The sequence below is a fragment of the Ovis canadensis genome, chromosome 15 (assembly GCF_042477335.2).
Source record: "Ovis canadensis isolate MfBH-ARS-UI-01 breed Bighorn chromosome 15, ARS-UI_OviCan_v2, whole genome shotgun sequence".
Classification (NCBI taxonomy): Eukaryota; Metazoa; Chordata; class Mammalia; order Artiodactyla; family Bovidae; genus Ovis; species Ovis canadensis.
The window spans coordinates 13903703-13919428 of NC_091259.1; the positions used below are offsets into that span (position 1 = coordinate 13903703).

Below are 15726 nucleotides of genomic sequence, written 5' to 3' on the forward strand. Positions count from 1 at the left end.
AGTGATTTCCAGACTTCAAAAGCCACCATAATGGGTAGCCACTTAGGAGATGAAATTAATCTAATGAATCTGAGCCGCTTTATGAACTTAATTAAGTCCGTTTAGTGAAGTATTGTGCTGTAATACTTGGTCTTTTTTTGTCACGTGAAGCACCCACCTCCTTTTACTTAGATCATCCAAGACATTCTTTATTTCAGTGCTAGCACACAGTAGGTACTTCCCAAGTATTTTTTGAAAAAGGTGAAGAGGTCTTAAAGCTAGAAAGAGCTTAGAAAGAGGGCAGTTTCTGCCTTCTTCCTCAATCCAGAGAAAAGAAAAATGGAAAACGTCCGTGTTAAGAGTGACAACAGTGAGAGAAAAACAGGAGGCTCTTGTAATCTGGGCAAAAGATGAAGACATGGGGTAATGGGGATAAGAGGATAGAGTCTAGATCTACTTGGGGTGTGGAACTGAAATCATTGCTAATGGATTAGATGGTGGAGTGAGGAAGAAGGAAGAATCAAAAGATAACTTCCTGGTGTTAGGGTAGAGCAATCAGCAATGCAACATCTGGGAACATGAGAGCAGAAGCAGCTTTATTGTAGAAAATCAGCACTTCGATTTGGCACTCTAATGTATGCGCTTTGGAATCAAACAGCCTGGTCCACATCTGAGAATCCTCTGCTTACTGGCTGGGTGGACAAAACCTGCCTGCAAGGAAGGAAACCCTGGTTCGATTCCTGGGTGGGAAAGATCCCCTGGAGAAAGGGATCGGCTACCCGCTCCAGTATTCATGGGCTTCCCTGGTGGCTCGGACGGTAAAGAATCCACCTGCAGTGCAGGAGACTTGTATTCCATCCCTGGGTTGGGAAGATCCCTTAGAGGAAGACATGGCAACTCACTCCAGTATTCTTGCCTGGAGCATCTCCATGGACAGAGGTGCCTCATGGGCTACAGTCCACGGGATCAGAAAGAGTCAGACACAGCGGAGTAACTAAACACAGCTGGGTGGTCCCCTGTGGGTCTCCTGTGGGTCTTCCTGTGGTGTTCTGTCACTGCCTAGCTGTGTTCCTGTCGCAGAATTGTTTGGGGGTTAGATGGGCTAATGCAGGTTACATGCTCCCGACAAGGCATGGTATGTAGTATGCCCTTGGTAATATTGTCAATTATTTGCTGTTGCTGCTAAGTCGCTTCAGTCATGTCCGACTCTGTGCGACCCCATAGACGGAAGCCCACCAGGCTCCTCCGTCCCAAGAATTCTCCAGGCAAGAACGCTGGAGTGGGTTGCCACTTCCTTCTCCAATGCGTGAACGTGAAGTCACTCAGTCGTGTCTGACTCTGACTCTTAGCGACCCCGTGGACTGCAGCCTACCAGGCTCCTCCATCCATGGGATTTTCCAGGCAAGAGTACCGGAGTGGGGTGCCATTCCCTTCTCCACAGTTATTTGCTACCTGCTGCTAAATACATCTAAATACATGGTCTACTGACCTTGATTTTTTTCAGGTTTAATCTTCCCACCATAGTCTTTTGGTATAAATGAATTATGGTTCCAGCAAGAGGAAGAAATTGGCAGAGTAAACATAGCTTCTTCAGAATTGTTTTTGCCTACTTTCTTTGTACTTGGGAGGTTTTTGGGGTGGTGAGGACCTTCTTTGGGAAAGTATACATTAACATACTTGCTCACCTCCCATGTAATATATATGTTTAATCTTCTTCCATTATATCAAATATCCAGGGTGAATAATGCACCCTGAAAAGTTGCTTAACTGGAGCATAGAATGCTTCCATACTTTTTCCACATTTTAAGGTACTAGTTAAAAATTCAAAGAATTATATCAAGAAGGCTTCCAAGTTTATGTGAAAACCCTAAGCCACTTCATCTTCTCTCATTGGATGAAGTTAGGCGTGCTGGTGCACAAGACCTGGGGCACTCGTTAATAGTAAGGGTGGTCCACTCTCCTCAGAAGAGCAGAGTTGTCAGTACTAGAAATTCCTCATAACCACATGGCCTCCAGTCCAAACTATTTTATCAGTGGCCGGCACATAGTAAGTACCTGGTAAATGTTACATTAGCTACATGTTTTCTGTCTTAAAAAATCCAGTGATACAGATCTAGATTTATGAACAGTTTCAAGGCATGTTTCATAGAAGCAGTGCAAAAGTAGAACTTCCTGTGGAATAATCTACCCTGCTACCCCTCAGAGGCTGAAAGAAACATATTGCCAGTACCCTTAGTTCAATATTGATGGTCGTTCTTCACAGGATATTTCTTTGTTTTTATAGGATCTTCAGGCCAGAATACTCCTCCGTCTGGAGGTAACTCCAATGGTAACAACCAAGCAGGTGAGTTTTAAAAGGTCAGAAAATGGATTATCTGCCTAGCATACATAAGTAATATCAGCTAGTCCAGTACATGTAAACCTGTACACAGGCCTGTCTTAACCATGATTTGTGCATTTGTGATGCCTTCTCTTCGTAGGCATCAGGAAATGATAGTTCACTGGATTCACCACCTTTCTCAGTCTAGCAAAGTTGTGAGTAGATTCTAAAACTATTAATAGAAACATACTGGTATTTATTACTGTGTTTTCAAGCCCATTTTTTGGTGTGACATTGTGCACTCTGCCTATGGATATGAACTAGAATTCATAAATCTGCTGATCTTGCTGGTGGAAGAAATCAGTTTAAGCTGGCCAGCCATGGCAGCCTTAATTTGCCTTGGTGGACTCTAAGGAGACCCTGCTTATATTTCACCCAAGAGTTAAATTTCTATCCATGGCCTTGCTTCCTTATTGAAACAATAGATGAGGCTTTTTTCTTGTGCTTTTAGTTTGGGAGAGATGGATTTCTTCCTTGATTTTCTCAATTAACATGTAAATTAGGAACCAGACTGATGTTATATATAATAGTACCATCAACACATGTTTCTTCTAAGTGGTATTTAGTTTATCTTCTCACTGCCTTTATTAAGAGTGACAGAGGTAGAAACTTAAAAAAGGTGCACAAATCCTATCAGTGGACCCATATTTTCTACTTTTATTCAACAAATATTTATTGAGTGTCTTTAATGTGTGGACACAGTACAAAAGGGACAAAGCTCTGACTTCTTGGAGTTTTTCTTTGTTTTTTTGTTATTTTATTGTTGAAACATACACATAACGTAAAATTCACCATGTAGTCATTGTTCAGTGTAGAGGTGGCATTACAGAAATACATTCACAATGTTGTGCAGTGTCATGGAGATTCTTTAGTAACTTTCTTGAACTGCTGTTAATTTACAATGTTGTGTTCATTTCTGCTGTACAGCAAAATGACTTACTTATATGCCTGTATGCATTCTTTTTTATTCTCTTTTCCATTATGATTTATTCTAGAATAGCAAATGGAGTTCCCTGTGTACTGTTGTGGTTTTTCAGGTCTATATGTTACAGTTTGCATTGACTAACCCCAAACTCCTAGTCCCCCCCTCCCCGACCCCATTCCCCCTTGGACACCCAGAGTCTGTTCTGTATGTCTGTGGGTCTGTTTCTACTTCAAAGATAGGTTCATTTGCTCCATTTTTTGATTCCACATATAAGGGATTTGTCGTTGTTTAATCACTAAGTTGTGTCTGACTCTGTGACCCCATGGACTGCAGCATGCCAGGCTTCCATGTCCTTCATGTCTCCTGGACTTTATTCAAACTCATGTCCATTTAATCAGATCGCTGATTAATCAGTGATTAATCCATCCAGTCACCTCATCCTCTTTTGTCCCCTCTGCTTTTGCCTTCAGTCTTTCCCAGCATCAGGGTCTTTTCCATTGAGTCATCTCTTTGCATCAGGTGACCAAAGTATTGTGGCTTCGGCATCAGTCTTCCAATGAATATTGAGGGTTGATTTTTTTTAGGATTGACTGGTATGATCTCCTTGCAGTCCAGGAGACTCTTACAAATCTTCTCCAGCACCACATGAAGAGCGTCAGTTATTTTGTGTTGAGCCCTCTTTATGGTCCGACTCACATCTGTACATGACTACTGCAAAACCATAGCTTTGACTAGACAGACCTTTGTTGGACCGTTTTAATAAACTAAGTATAAAGTGATTCCTGGAGAAGGCAATGGCACCCCACTCCATTACTCTTGTCTGGAAAATCCCATGGATGGAGGAGCCTGGTAGGCTGCAGTCCATGGGGTCACTAAGAGTCGGACACGACTGAGTGACTTCACTTTCACTTTCACTTTCATCCTTTGGAGAAGGACATGGCAACCCACTCCAGTATTCTCACCTGGAGAATCCCAGGGATGGGGGAGCCTGGTGGGCTGCCGTCTATGGGATCGCATAGAGTTGGACACGACTGAAGCACCTTAGCAGCAGCAGCAGCAAAGTGATTACAGACTACAAAAGCCACCAGCCACGATAATGCGTAGAAATTAGGAGATGAAATTAATCTTTAATGAATCTGTGTCACTTCATGAACTTAAGTCCATTTAGTGAAGTATTCTGCTATAATACTTGGAATTTTTGGTCAGGTAAAGCACCCGATTCCTTGAACGTAGATCATCCAAGACATTCTTTATTTCAGTGCTGGCACACAGTAGGTACTTCTAAGTAGTTTTGAAAAAGGGTGAAGAGGTCTTAAAACTAGAAAGACCTTAGAAAGACAGCAGTTTCTGCCTTCTTCCTCAGGCCAGAAAAAAGGAAAACATCAATCATAAGAGTGACAACAGCAGGGAGAGAAAAACAGGAGGCTCTTGTAATCTGGGCAAAAGATGAAGACATGGGGTAATGGGGATAAGAGGATGGAGTCTAGATCTACTTGGGGTGTGGAACTGAAATCATTGCTAATGGATTGGATGGTGGAGTGAGGAAGAAGGAAGAATCAAAAGATAACTTCCTGGTGTTAGGGTTCAGCAATCAGCAATGCAACAACTGGGAACGTACAGGCAAAGCAAGTTTATCGTAGAAATCAACCCTTCAGTTTGGCACTCGCATGTACGTGCTTTGGAATCAAACAGCCTGGTCCACATCTGAGAATCTGCCGCTTACTGGCTGGGTGGCCAGAATCTGCCTGCAAGGCAGGAGACCCTGGTTCGATTCCTGGATGGGAAAGATCCCCTGGAGAAAGGGATCGGCTACCCACTCCAGTATTCATGGGCTTCCCTGGTGGCTCAGATGGTAAAGTGTCCGCCTGCGGTGCAGGAGACCTGGATTCCATCCCTGGGTTGGGAAGATCCCCTGGAGGAGTGCCAGGAGCCAGCACGGGAGATGCCACCCATGACAAGGTCATATGGAGAGACCTGATGGGCAAGGCGAGTTAGGTCTCAAGGGATCCTCTGCCTGAGCATCTACCCCGAAACCACAATCTGTCTGTTTACTGTCTGCTATACTCTACTCTTCTGATATAACAGGGGGCTATACCTGAAAGAGTTAATTCAGAGCTCCAGTTAACAGTCTCCTGCATATGAAAAGAATGTCTCAGCTGTAAACCCCTTTGATGGCTTTCAAACTTACCTGATCGGTCTGCCCGGACTTTTACAATTTGCACGAAGCTTAAAACATCTTAAAGATATAGAGGCTTTAGAGTTAAGAATTAGTTTGGTGAAGAGTTTGTTGAGTTAATGTTTGCCGCCAGGCCTCCATATCCTTTATCTTTTAGGCACCTGGGAGGATATTAATCAATGTAAATGGGATGCAGAAATAGGAATATAGTAGTTTTGATGTTATCAATACTAGACTTTTGAGTTAATTACTTTTCTCTTTGTTATAAATCACTGTACTCCTTTTCCTCGTTATAAATTGTTGTGTCCTTGCTATGTAAGAATGTAACTTTATTTAGTGCTTTCTAAGAGTGGCACCAGACTTTGGGAAGAACAACACTATCAGAAAAGGGCTGTAAAATGCTAATTGGCCTTCTGGCCAGAAGATGATGTAAATCACCTAAGACTTGTGTATACAACTAGGTATGCAGAGAGAAAGCCTGGTCTCGATAAGAGTCAGGGCTGTTGACACTGCACAATTTTATATTATCCATTGATCTCTATGTACAAAAAAAGGTATAAAAAGCCTTTACGAACAATAAAGGATGGACCAGTTTCTCAGACCAGCTTCTCAAACTGGTTTCTTGGAAATCTGGCTCCCCCCGTGTCAAATCTCTCTCTCTTTCTCCCTCTCCCTCCCTCTTCTTTTCAGGCTGAATTCCCATCTGGGACATGGAGGCTCCCCGAGTCTACTTACTTGCCCTGGCTTCTAAGACCCACGCAAGAGGGAGCCTAAGGCCAGGCACCCTCCGCTATTCAAGTGGGCGCCGGTGGCCTAATGTAGATGGTGCAAGTTCCTTGTCTTGGAACTTAATTAGTTTTCCACGTAAACCAAGTTATTCAGCCTCTTTTCTCCACTAAATTTCCCACTACACTATTCTTTCCTAATCTCTCTCTTATATTTCTAAATAAGTAAGTTTTTCCTCGCCTACTCCATCTGCCCTTGGAATTACCCTGGACCCACCAGGGCAGGACCCTGGCAGAGGAGGACATGGCAGCTCACTCCAGTATTCTTGCCTGGAGCATCTCCATGGACAGAGGTGCCTGGTGGGCCACAGTCCGCGGGATCACAGAGTCAGACACAGCGGAGCAACTAAACACAGCTGGGTGGCCTCTTGTGGGTCTTCCTGTGGGTCTTCTGTCACTGCCTAGGTGTGTTCCTGTCGCAGATTTGTTTTGAGGGTTACATGGGCTAATGCAGGTTACATGCTCCCCACAAGGTGTGGCATGTAGTAAGCCCTTCATAATATTGTCGATTATTTCCTACCTGCTGCTCAATACCTCTAAATACATAGTCCGCTGACCTTGAGTTTTCAAGTTTAATGTTCACTCTATAATCTTTTGGGATAAATGCATTATGGTTCTAGGAAGAGAAAGAAATTTGTACACAGAGTAAAAATAGTACCATCAGAATTGTTCTTGCTTACTTTCTTTGTACTTGGGAGGTTTTTGGTGGGGGGAGGGCCTTCTTTGGGAAAGTACACAATAACACACTTCTCACCTCCCATGTAGTATATGTGTTTTTTCTTCCATTATATAAAGATCCAAGGTGAATAATGCACCCTGAAAAGTTGCTTAACTAGAGCATAGAATTCTTCCATACTTTTTCCAAATTGTAAGATACTAGTTAAAAATTCAACAAGTTATATCAAGAAGGCTTCCAAGTTTATGTGAAAACCCTAAGCCACTTCATCTTCTCTCCATTGTATGAAGTTAGGCGTGCTAGTGCACAAGACTTGGCCACACATTAATAGTAAGGGTGGTCCACTCTCCTCAGAAGAGCAGAGTTGTCTGTAGAAATTCCTCATAAACACAAGGCCTCATGTCCAAACTATTTTATTAATGGCTGGCACATAGTAAGTACCTGGTAAGTGTTACTATACGTCTTCTGTCTGGAAGACGTACTATATGTCTTCTGTCTGGAAAAATCCAGTGATGCAGATCTAGTTTTATAAACAGTTTCAAGGCATGTTTCATAGAAACAGTGCAAAAGTAGAACTTCCTGTGGAATAATCTACCCTCTCACCCCCTAGAGGCCAAAAGGAAACAAAAAAGATGCATATTGCCAGTTAAGTATTGATGGCTGTTCTTCACAGGATATTTCTTTGTATTTATAGGAACCTCAAACCAGAATAGTCTTCAGTCTGTAGGAAACTCTAATGATAACCAAGGAGGTGAGTTTAAAAATTCCAGAAAACCGATTATCTGCCTAGCATACAGTAATATCAGCTAGTCCAGTACATGTAAGCCTGTACACAAACCTGTCTTAACCATGATTTGTGCATTTGTAAATACTTAAAGCCTACCATCAAAGGCTTCCCTTAGTAGGCATCAGGAAATGATAGTTCATTGGATTCACCATCTTTCTCAGTCTAGCAAAGTTGTGAATACATTCTAAAACTATTAATAAAAACATAACTGGTATTTATTACTGTGTTTTCAGGCCCATTTTTTGGTGTGACATTGTGCACTCTGCCTATGGATATGAGCTAGAATTCATAAATCTGCTGATCTTGCTGGAGGAAGAAATCACTTTAAGCTGGTCAGCCATGGCAGCCTTATTTTTCCTTGATGGACTTTTAAGGAGATCTTGCTTATATTTTGCCCAAGAGTTTAATTTCTATCCATATCCTTGCTTCCTTAATGAAACAATAGATGAGGCTTTTTTCTTTGTTTTTAGTTTGGGACAGATGGATTTCTTCATTAATTTTCTCAATTAACATGTAAAGATAGGAACCAGACTGATGTTATAAATAATAGTACCATCAACGCATGTTTCTTCTAAGTAATACTTAGCTTATCTTCTCACTGCCTTTATTAAGAGCAGCAGAGGTAGTAACTCTAAAAAGGTACATAAATCCTATCAGTGGACCCATATTTTCTACTTTTATTCAACAAATATTTATTGAGTGTCTTTAATGTGTGGACACAGTACAAAAGGGACAAAGCTCTGACTTCTTGGAGTTTTTCTTTTTTTGTGTGTTATTTTATTGTTGAAATATACACATAACATAAAATTCACAATGTAGTCATTTTTCAGTATAGAGGTGACTATAATACATTCACAATGTTGTGCAATGTCATGGAGATTTTTTAGTAATTTTTTTTTTGAAGTGCAGTTAATTTGCAGTGTTGTGTTCATTTTTGCTGTACAGCAAAATGATTATACATGTATACATTCTTTTTTTATTTTCTTTTCCATTGTAGTTTATTGCCGAATAGTAAATGGAGTTCCCTGAGCACCGCTGTGGTTTCTCAGTTCTAAATATAACAGTTTGCATCTACTAACCCCTGGCTGCTAGTTCCTCCCTCCCTGACCCAGGCTCCCCCTTGGAAACCCTAAGTCTGTTCTTGATGTCTGTGAGTGTGTTTCTACTTCATAGATAGGTTCATTTGCTCCATATTTTAGATTCCACATATAAGTGATTTCTTGATGTTTAGTCACTAAGTCGTGTCTGTGTCTATGACCCCATGGACTGCAGCATGCCAACCTTCCCTGTCCTTCGTGTCTCCCAGAGTTTGCTCAAACTCTTGTCCATTTAATAGATCATTGATTAATCATTGATTAATCCGTCCAATCACTTCATCCTCTGTTGCCCCTTTCTTCTTTTCCCCTCAATCTTTCCCAGCATCAGGGTCTTTTCCAATGAGTCAGCTCTTTGCATCAGGTGGGCAAAGTATTGTAACTTCAGCATCAGTCTTTCCAATGAATATAGAAGTTGATTTTCTTTAGGATTGAATGGTTTGATCTCCTTACTGTCCAAGGGACTCTTAAGAATCTTCTCCGTTACCACATTCAAGAGCATCAGTTCTTTTTGTTGAGCTTTCTTTATGGTCTGACTCACATCTGAGCTGACTACTGTAAAAACCATAGCTTTGACTAGATGGACCTTTGATGGCAAAATAATATCTCTGCTTTTTAATAAGCGATGTATAAAGTGATTTCCAGACTTCAAAAGCCACCATAATGGGTAGCCACTTAGGAGATGGTATTAATCTAATGAATCTGAGCCGCTTTATGAACTTAATTAAGTCCGTTTAGTGAAGTATTGTGCTGTAATACTTGGTCTTTTTTTGTCACGTGAAGCACCCACCTCCCTTTACTTAGATCGTCCAAGACATTCTTTATTTCAGTGCTAGCACACAGTAGGTACTTCCTAAGTATTTTTTGAAAAAGGTGAAGAGGTCTTAAAGCTAGAAAGAGCTTAGAAAGAGGGCAGTTCCTGCCTTCTTCCTCAATCCAGAGAAAAGAAAAATGGAAAACGTCCGTGTTAAGAGTGACAACAGTGAGAGAAAAACAGGAGGCTCTTGTAATTCGGGCAAACGATGAAGACATGGGGTAACGGGGATAAATGGTTAGAGTCTAGATCTACTTGGGGTGTGGAACTGAAATCATTGCTAATGGATTGGATGGTGGAGTGAGGAAGAAGGAAGAATCAAAAGATAACTTCCTGGTGTTAGGGTAGAGCAATCAGCAATGCAACATCTGGGAACATGCGAGCAGAAGCAGCTTTATTGTAGAAAACCAGGACTTTGATTTGGCACTCTAATGTATGCGCTTTGGAATCAAACAGCCTGGTCCACATCTGAGAATCCGCCGCTTACTGGCTGGGTGGCCAGAATCTGCCTGCAAGGCAGGAGACCGTGGTTCGATTCCTGGGTGGGAAAGATCCCCTGGAGAAATGGATCAGCTACCCGCTCCAGTATTCATGGGCTTCCCTGGTGGCTCAGATGGTAAAGAATCCACCTGCAGTGCAGGAGACCAGATTCGATAGCTGGGTTGGGAAGATCCCCCGGAGGAGGACATGGCTACTCACTCCAGTATTCTTGCCTGGAGCATCTCCATGGACAGATGTGTCTCGTGGGCTACAGTCCCCGGGATCAAAAAGAGTCAGACACAGCGGAGCAACTAAAACCAGCTGGGTGGTCCCCTGTGGGTCTCCTGTGGGTCTTCCAGTGGTGTTCTGTCACTGCCTAGCTGTGTTCCTGTCGCAGAATTCTTTTCGGGGTTAGATGGGCTAATGCAGGTTACATGCTCCCCACAAGGCGTGGCATGTAGTAAGCCCTTGGTAATATTGTCAGTTATTTGCTACCTGCTGCTAAATACATCTAAATACATAGTCTACTGACCTTGATCTTTTTCAGCCTTAATCTGCACACCATAGTCTTTTGGGATAAATGGATTATGGTTCCAGCAAGAGGAAGAAATAAGCAGACAGAGTAAACATAGCTTCTTCAGAATTGTTTTTGCCCACGTTCTTTGTACTTGGGAGGTTTCTGGTGTGGGGGCGGCCTTCTTTGGGAGAGTACACAATAACATACTTGCTTGCCTCCCATGTAATATATGTGTCTAATCTTCCATTATATAAAGATCCAGGGTGAATAATGTACCCTGAAAAGTTGCTTAACTGGAGCATAGAATTCTTCCATACTTTTTCCACATTTTAAGGTACTAGTTAAAAATTCAACGAATTATATCAAGAAACTTCCAATTTTACGTGAAAATCTAAGCCACTTCATCTTCTCTCCATTGGATGAAGTTAGGCGTGCTGGTGCACAAGACCTGGGGCACTCGTTAATAGTAAGGCTGGTCCACTCTCCTCAGAAGAGCAGAGTTGTCTGTAGTAGAAATTCCTCATAACCGCATGGCCTCATGTCCAAACTATTTTATCAGTGGCTGGCACATAGTAAGTACCTGGTAAGTGATACATTAGCTACATGTTTTCTGTCTTAAAAAATCCAGTGATGCAGATCTAGATTTATGAACAGTTTCAAGGCATGTTTCATAGAAGCAGTGCAAAAGTAGAACCTCTTGTGGAATAATCTACCCTGCCACCCCTCAGAGGCCGAAAGAAATATATTGCCAAAAGCAGAGACATTACTTTGCCAACTAAGGTCCATCTAGTCAAGGCTATGGTTTTTCCAGTAGTCATGTATGGATGTGAGAGTTGGACTGTGAAGAAGGCTGAGCGCCAAAGAATTGATGCTTTTGAACTGTGGTGTTGGAGAAGACTCTTGAGAGTCCATTGGACTGCAAGGAGATCCAACCAGTCCATTCTGAAGGAGATCAGCCCTGGGATTTCTTTGGAAGGAATGATGCTAAAGCTGAAACTCCAGTACTTTGGCCACCTCATGCAAAGAGTTGACTCATTGGAAAAGACTCTGATGCTGGGAGGGATTGAGGGCAGGAGGAGAAGGGAACGACAGAGGATGAGATGGCTGGATGGCATCACTGACTCGATGGACATGAGTCTGAGTGAACTCCAGGAGTTGGTGATGGACAGGGAGGCCTGGCACTCTGCGATTCATGGGATCACAAAGAGTCGGACACGACTGAGCGCCTGAACTGAACTGAACTGAACCCTTAGTTCAATATTGATGGCTGTTCTTCACAGGATATTCCTTTGTTTTTATAGGATCTTCAAGCCAGAATAATTCTCAGTCTAGAGGTGACTCGAATGGTAAGAACCAAGCAGGTGAGTTTTAAAAGGTCAGAAAATGGATTATCTGCCTAGCATATATAAAGTAATGTCAGCTAGTTCAGTACATATAAGCCTGTACACAGGCTGTCTTAACCATGATTTGTGCGTTTGTGAATACTTAAAGCCTACCATCAAAGGCTTCCCTTAGGAGGTATCAGGAAATGAAAGTCACTGGATTCACCATCTTTCTCAGTCTAGCAAAGTTGTGAGTAAATTCTAAAACTATTAATAGAAACATACTGGAGTGTATTGCTGAGTTTTCAAGCCCATTTTTTGGTGTGACATTGTGTGTTCTGCCTATGGATATGAACTAGAATTCCTAAATCTGCTGATCTTGTTGGTGGAAGAAATCACTTTAAGCTGGCCAGCCATGGCAGCCTTATTTTGCCTTGGTGGACTCTAAGGAGACCCTGCTTATATTTCACCCAAGAGTTAAATTTCTATCCATGCCCTTGCTTCCTTATTGAAACAATAGATGAGGCCTTTTTCTTGTGCTTTTAGTTTGGGAGAGATGGATTTCTTCCTTGATTTTCTCAATTAACATGTAAATTAGGAACCAGACTGATGTTATATATAATAATACCATCAACGCATGTTTCTTCTAAGTGATATTTAGTTTATCTTCTCACTGCCTTTATTAAGAGTGACAGAGGTGGAAACTTAAAAAAGGTGCACAAATCCTATCAGTGGACCCATATTTTCTACTTTTATTCAACAAATATTTATTGAGTGTCTTTAATGTGTGGACATAGTACAAAAGGGACCAAGCTCTGACTTCTTGGAGTTTTTCTTTGTTTTTTTGTTATTTTATTGTTGAAACATACACATAACATAAAATTCACAATGTAGTCATTTTTCAGTGTAGAGGTGACATTAAATACATTCACAATGTTGTGCAGTGTCATGGAGATTTTTCAGTAATTTTTTATTGAAGTGCAGTTAATTTACAATGTTGTGTTCATTTCTGCTATACAGCAAAATGACTTAGTTATATACGTGTATACATTCTTTTTATTTTCTTTTCCATTATGATTTATTCCAGAATAGTAAATGGAGTTCCCTGAGCACCACTGTGGTTTCTCAGTTCTAAATGTAACAGTTTGCATCTACTAACCCCCAGCTGCTAGTCCCTCCCACGACCCAGGCTCCCCCTTGGAAACCCTAAGTCTGTTCTTTATGTCTGTGAGTCTGTTTCTACTTCATAGATAGGTTCATTTGTACCATATTTTATATTCCACATATAAGTGATTTCTTCCTGTTTAGTGACTAAGTCGTGTCTGACTCTTGACCCCATGGACTGCAGCATGCCAAGCTTCCCTGGCCTTCATGTCTCCCAGAGTTTCCTCAAACTCTTGTCCATTTAATCAGATCACCGAATAATGAGTGATTAATTCATCCAGTCACTTCATCCTCTGTTGCCCCCTTATTTGCCCTCAATCTTTCCCAGCATCAGGGTCATTTCCAATAAGTCAGCTCTTTGCATCAGGTGGCCAAAGTATTGTAGCTTCAGCATCAGTCTTTCCAGTGAATACTGAGGTTGATGTTCTTTAGAATTGACTAGTTTGATCTCCTTGCTGACCAAGGGACTCTTAAGAATCTTCTCCAGCACCACATTTAAAAGCATCAATTCTTTGTGTGAAACCTTCTTTAAGGTCTGTCTCACATCTGTACATGACTACTGGAAAAACCATAGCTTTGACTAGATGGACTTGTGGCAAAATAATATCTCTGCTTTTTAATAAGCTATGTATACAGTGATTTCCAGACTTAAAAAGCCACCATAATGGGTAGCCACTTAGGAGATGAAATTAATCTAATGAATCTGTGCCACTTTATGAACATAAGTCCATTTAGTGAAGAATTCTGTTGTAATACTTGGTCTTTTTTGTCATGTAAAGCACCCGCCTCCTTGTACTTAGATTATCCAAGACATTCATTTCAGTGCTTGCACACAGTAGCTACTTCCTAAGTGTTTTTTGAAAAAGGTGAAGAGGTCTTAAAACTGGAAAGAGAGAAAGAGGGCAGTTTCTGCCTTCTTCCTCAAGCCAGAAAAAAGGAAAATGGAAAACATCTGTCGTAAAAGTGACAGCAGCAGGGAGAGAAAAACAGGAGGCTCTTGTAATCTGGGCAAAAGATGAAGACATGGGATAATGGGGATAAGAGGGTAGAGTCTAGATCTACTTGGGGTGTGGAACTGAAATCATTGCTAATGGATTGGATGGTGGAGTGAGGAAGAAGGAAGAATCAAAAGATAACTTCCTGGTGTTAATGTTGAGCAACCAGCAATGCAACAACTGGGAACATGCGGGCAGAAGCAGGTTTATCGTAGAAAATCAGCACTTCAATTTGGCACTCTCATGTATGCACTTTGGAATCAAACAGCCTGGTCCCCATCTGAGAATCTGCATCTTACTGGCTGGGTGGCCAGAATCTGCCTGCAAGGCAGGATTATGGATTATGGTTCCAGCAAGAGGAAGAAATTGGCAGACAGAGTAAACATAGCTTCTTCAGAACTGTTTTTGCCTACTTTCTTTGTACTTGGGAGGTTTCTGGTGTGGGGCGGCCTTCTTTGGGAAAGTACATAATAACATACTTGCTCACCTCTCATGTAATATATGTGTTTTTTCTTCCATTATATAAAGATCCAGGGTGAATAATGCACCCTGTAAAGTTGCTTAACTGGAGCATAGAATTCTTCCATACTTTTTCCACATTTTAAGGTACTAGTTAAAAATTCAAAGAATTATATCAAGAAGGTTTCCAAGTTTACATGAAAATCTAAGCCACTTCATCTTCTCTCCATTGTATGAAGTTAGGTGTGCTGGTGCGCAAGACCTGGGGCACTTGTTAATAGTAAGGTTGGTCCACTCTCCTCAGAAGAGCAGAGTTATCAGTACTAGAAGTTCCTCATAACCACATGGCCTCATGTCCAAACTATTTTATCAGTGGCCGGCACATAGGAAGTACCTGGTAAGTGTTACATTAGCTACATGTTTTCTGTCTTAAAAAATCCAGTGATACAGATCTAGATTTATGAACAGTTTCAAGGCATGTTTCATAGAAGCAGTGCAAAAGTAGAACCTCTTGTGGAATAATCTACCCTGCCACCCCTCAGAGGCCGAAAGAAACATATTGCCAGTACCCTTAGTTCAATATTGCTGGCCATTCTTCACAGGATATTTCTTTGTTTTTATAGGATCTTCAAGCCAGAATAATCCTCAGTCTGGAGGAAACTCCGATGGTAAGAACCAAGCAGGTGAGTTTTAAAAGGTCAGAAAACGGATTATCTGGCTAGCATACATAAGTAATATCAGCTAGTCCAGTACATGTAAGCTGGTGCACTGACCTGTCTTAACCATGATTTGTGCGTTTGTGAATACTTAAAGCTTACCATCAAAGGCTTCCCTTAGGAGGCTTCAGGAAATGAAAGTCACTGGATTCACCGTCTTTCTCAGTCTAGCAAAGTTGTGAATAAATTCTAAAACTATTAATAAAAACATATTGGAATGTATTACTGTTTTCAAGCCCATTTTTTGGTGTGACATTGTGCGCTCTGCCTATGGATATGAACTAGAATTCCTAAATCTGCTGATCTTGCTGGTGGAAGAAATCACTTTAAGCTGGTCAGCCATGGCAGCCTTAATTTGCCTTGGTGGACCAGTTGAAGACCCTGCTTATATTTCACCCATCAGTTAGATTTCAATCCACGCCCTTGCTTCCTTATTAAAACAATAGATGAGGCCTTT

The 15726-nt window shown here is 41.4% G+C and overlaps 1 protein-coding gene across 50 annotated transcripts in view; it reads left to right on the forward strand.

Annotated features, from left to right (window-relative positions):
* Positions 1-15726, forward strand: part of TMEM123 (transmembrane protein 123) — an 87163-nt gene that overhangs the window by 18040 nt on the left and 53397 nt on the right. For 10 of the 50 annotated variants that reach the window (XM_069554832.1, XM_069554844.1, XM_069554836.1 and 7 more), the window contains 4 exons: positions 2264-2323; positions 7616-7672; positions 11915-11974; positions 15177-15236. In XM_069554832.1, coding sequence (XP_069410933.1) covers positions 2264-2323; positions 7616-7672; positions 11915-11974; positions 15177-15236 — 237 coding nt within the window. The remainder of the gene's footprint in view (positions 1-2263; positions 2324-7615; positions 7673-11914; positions 11975-15176; positions 15237-15726) is intronic. The other 40 variants (XM_069554833.1, XM_069554839.1, XM_069554845.1 and 37 more) reach the window with 11 other exon arrangements.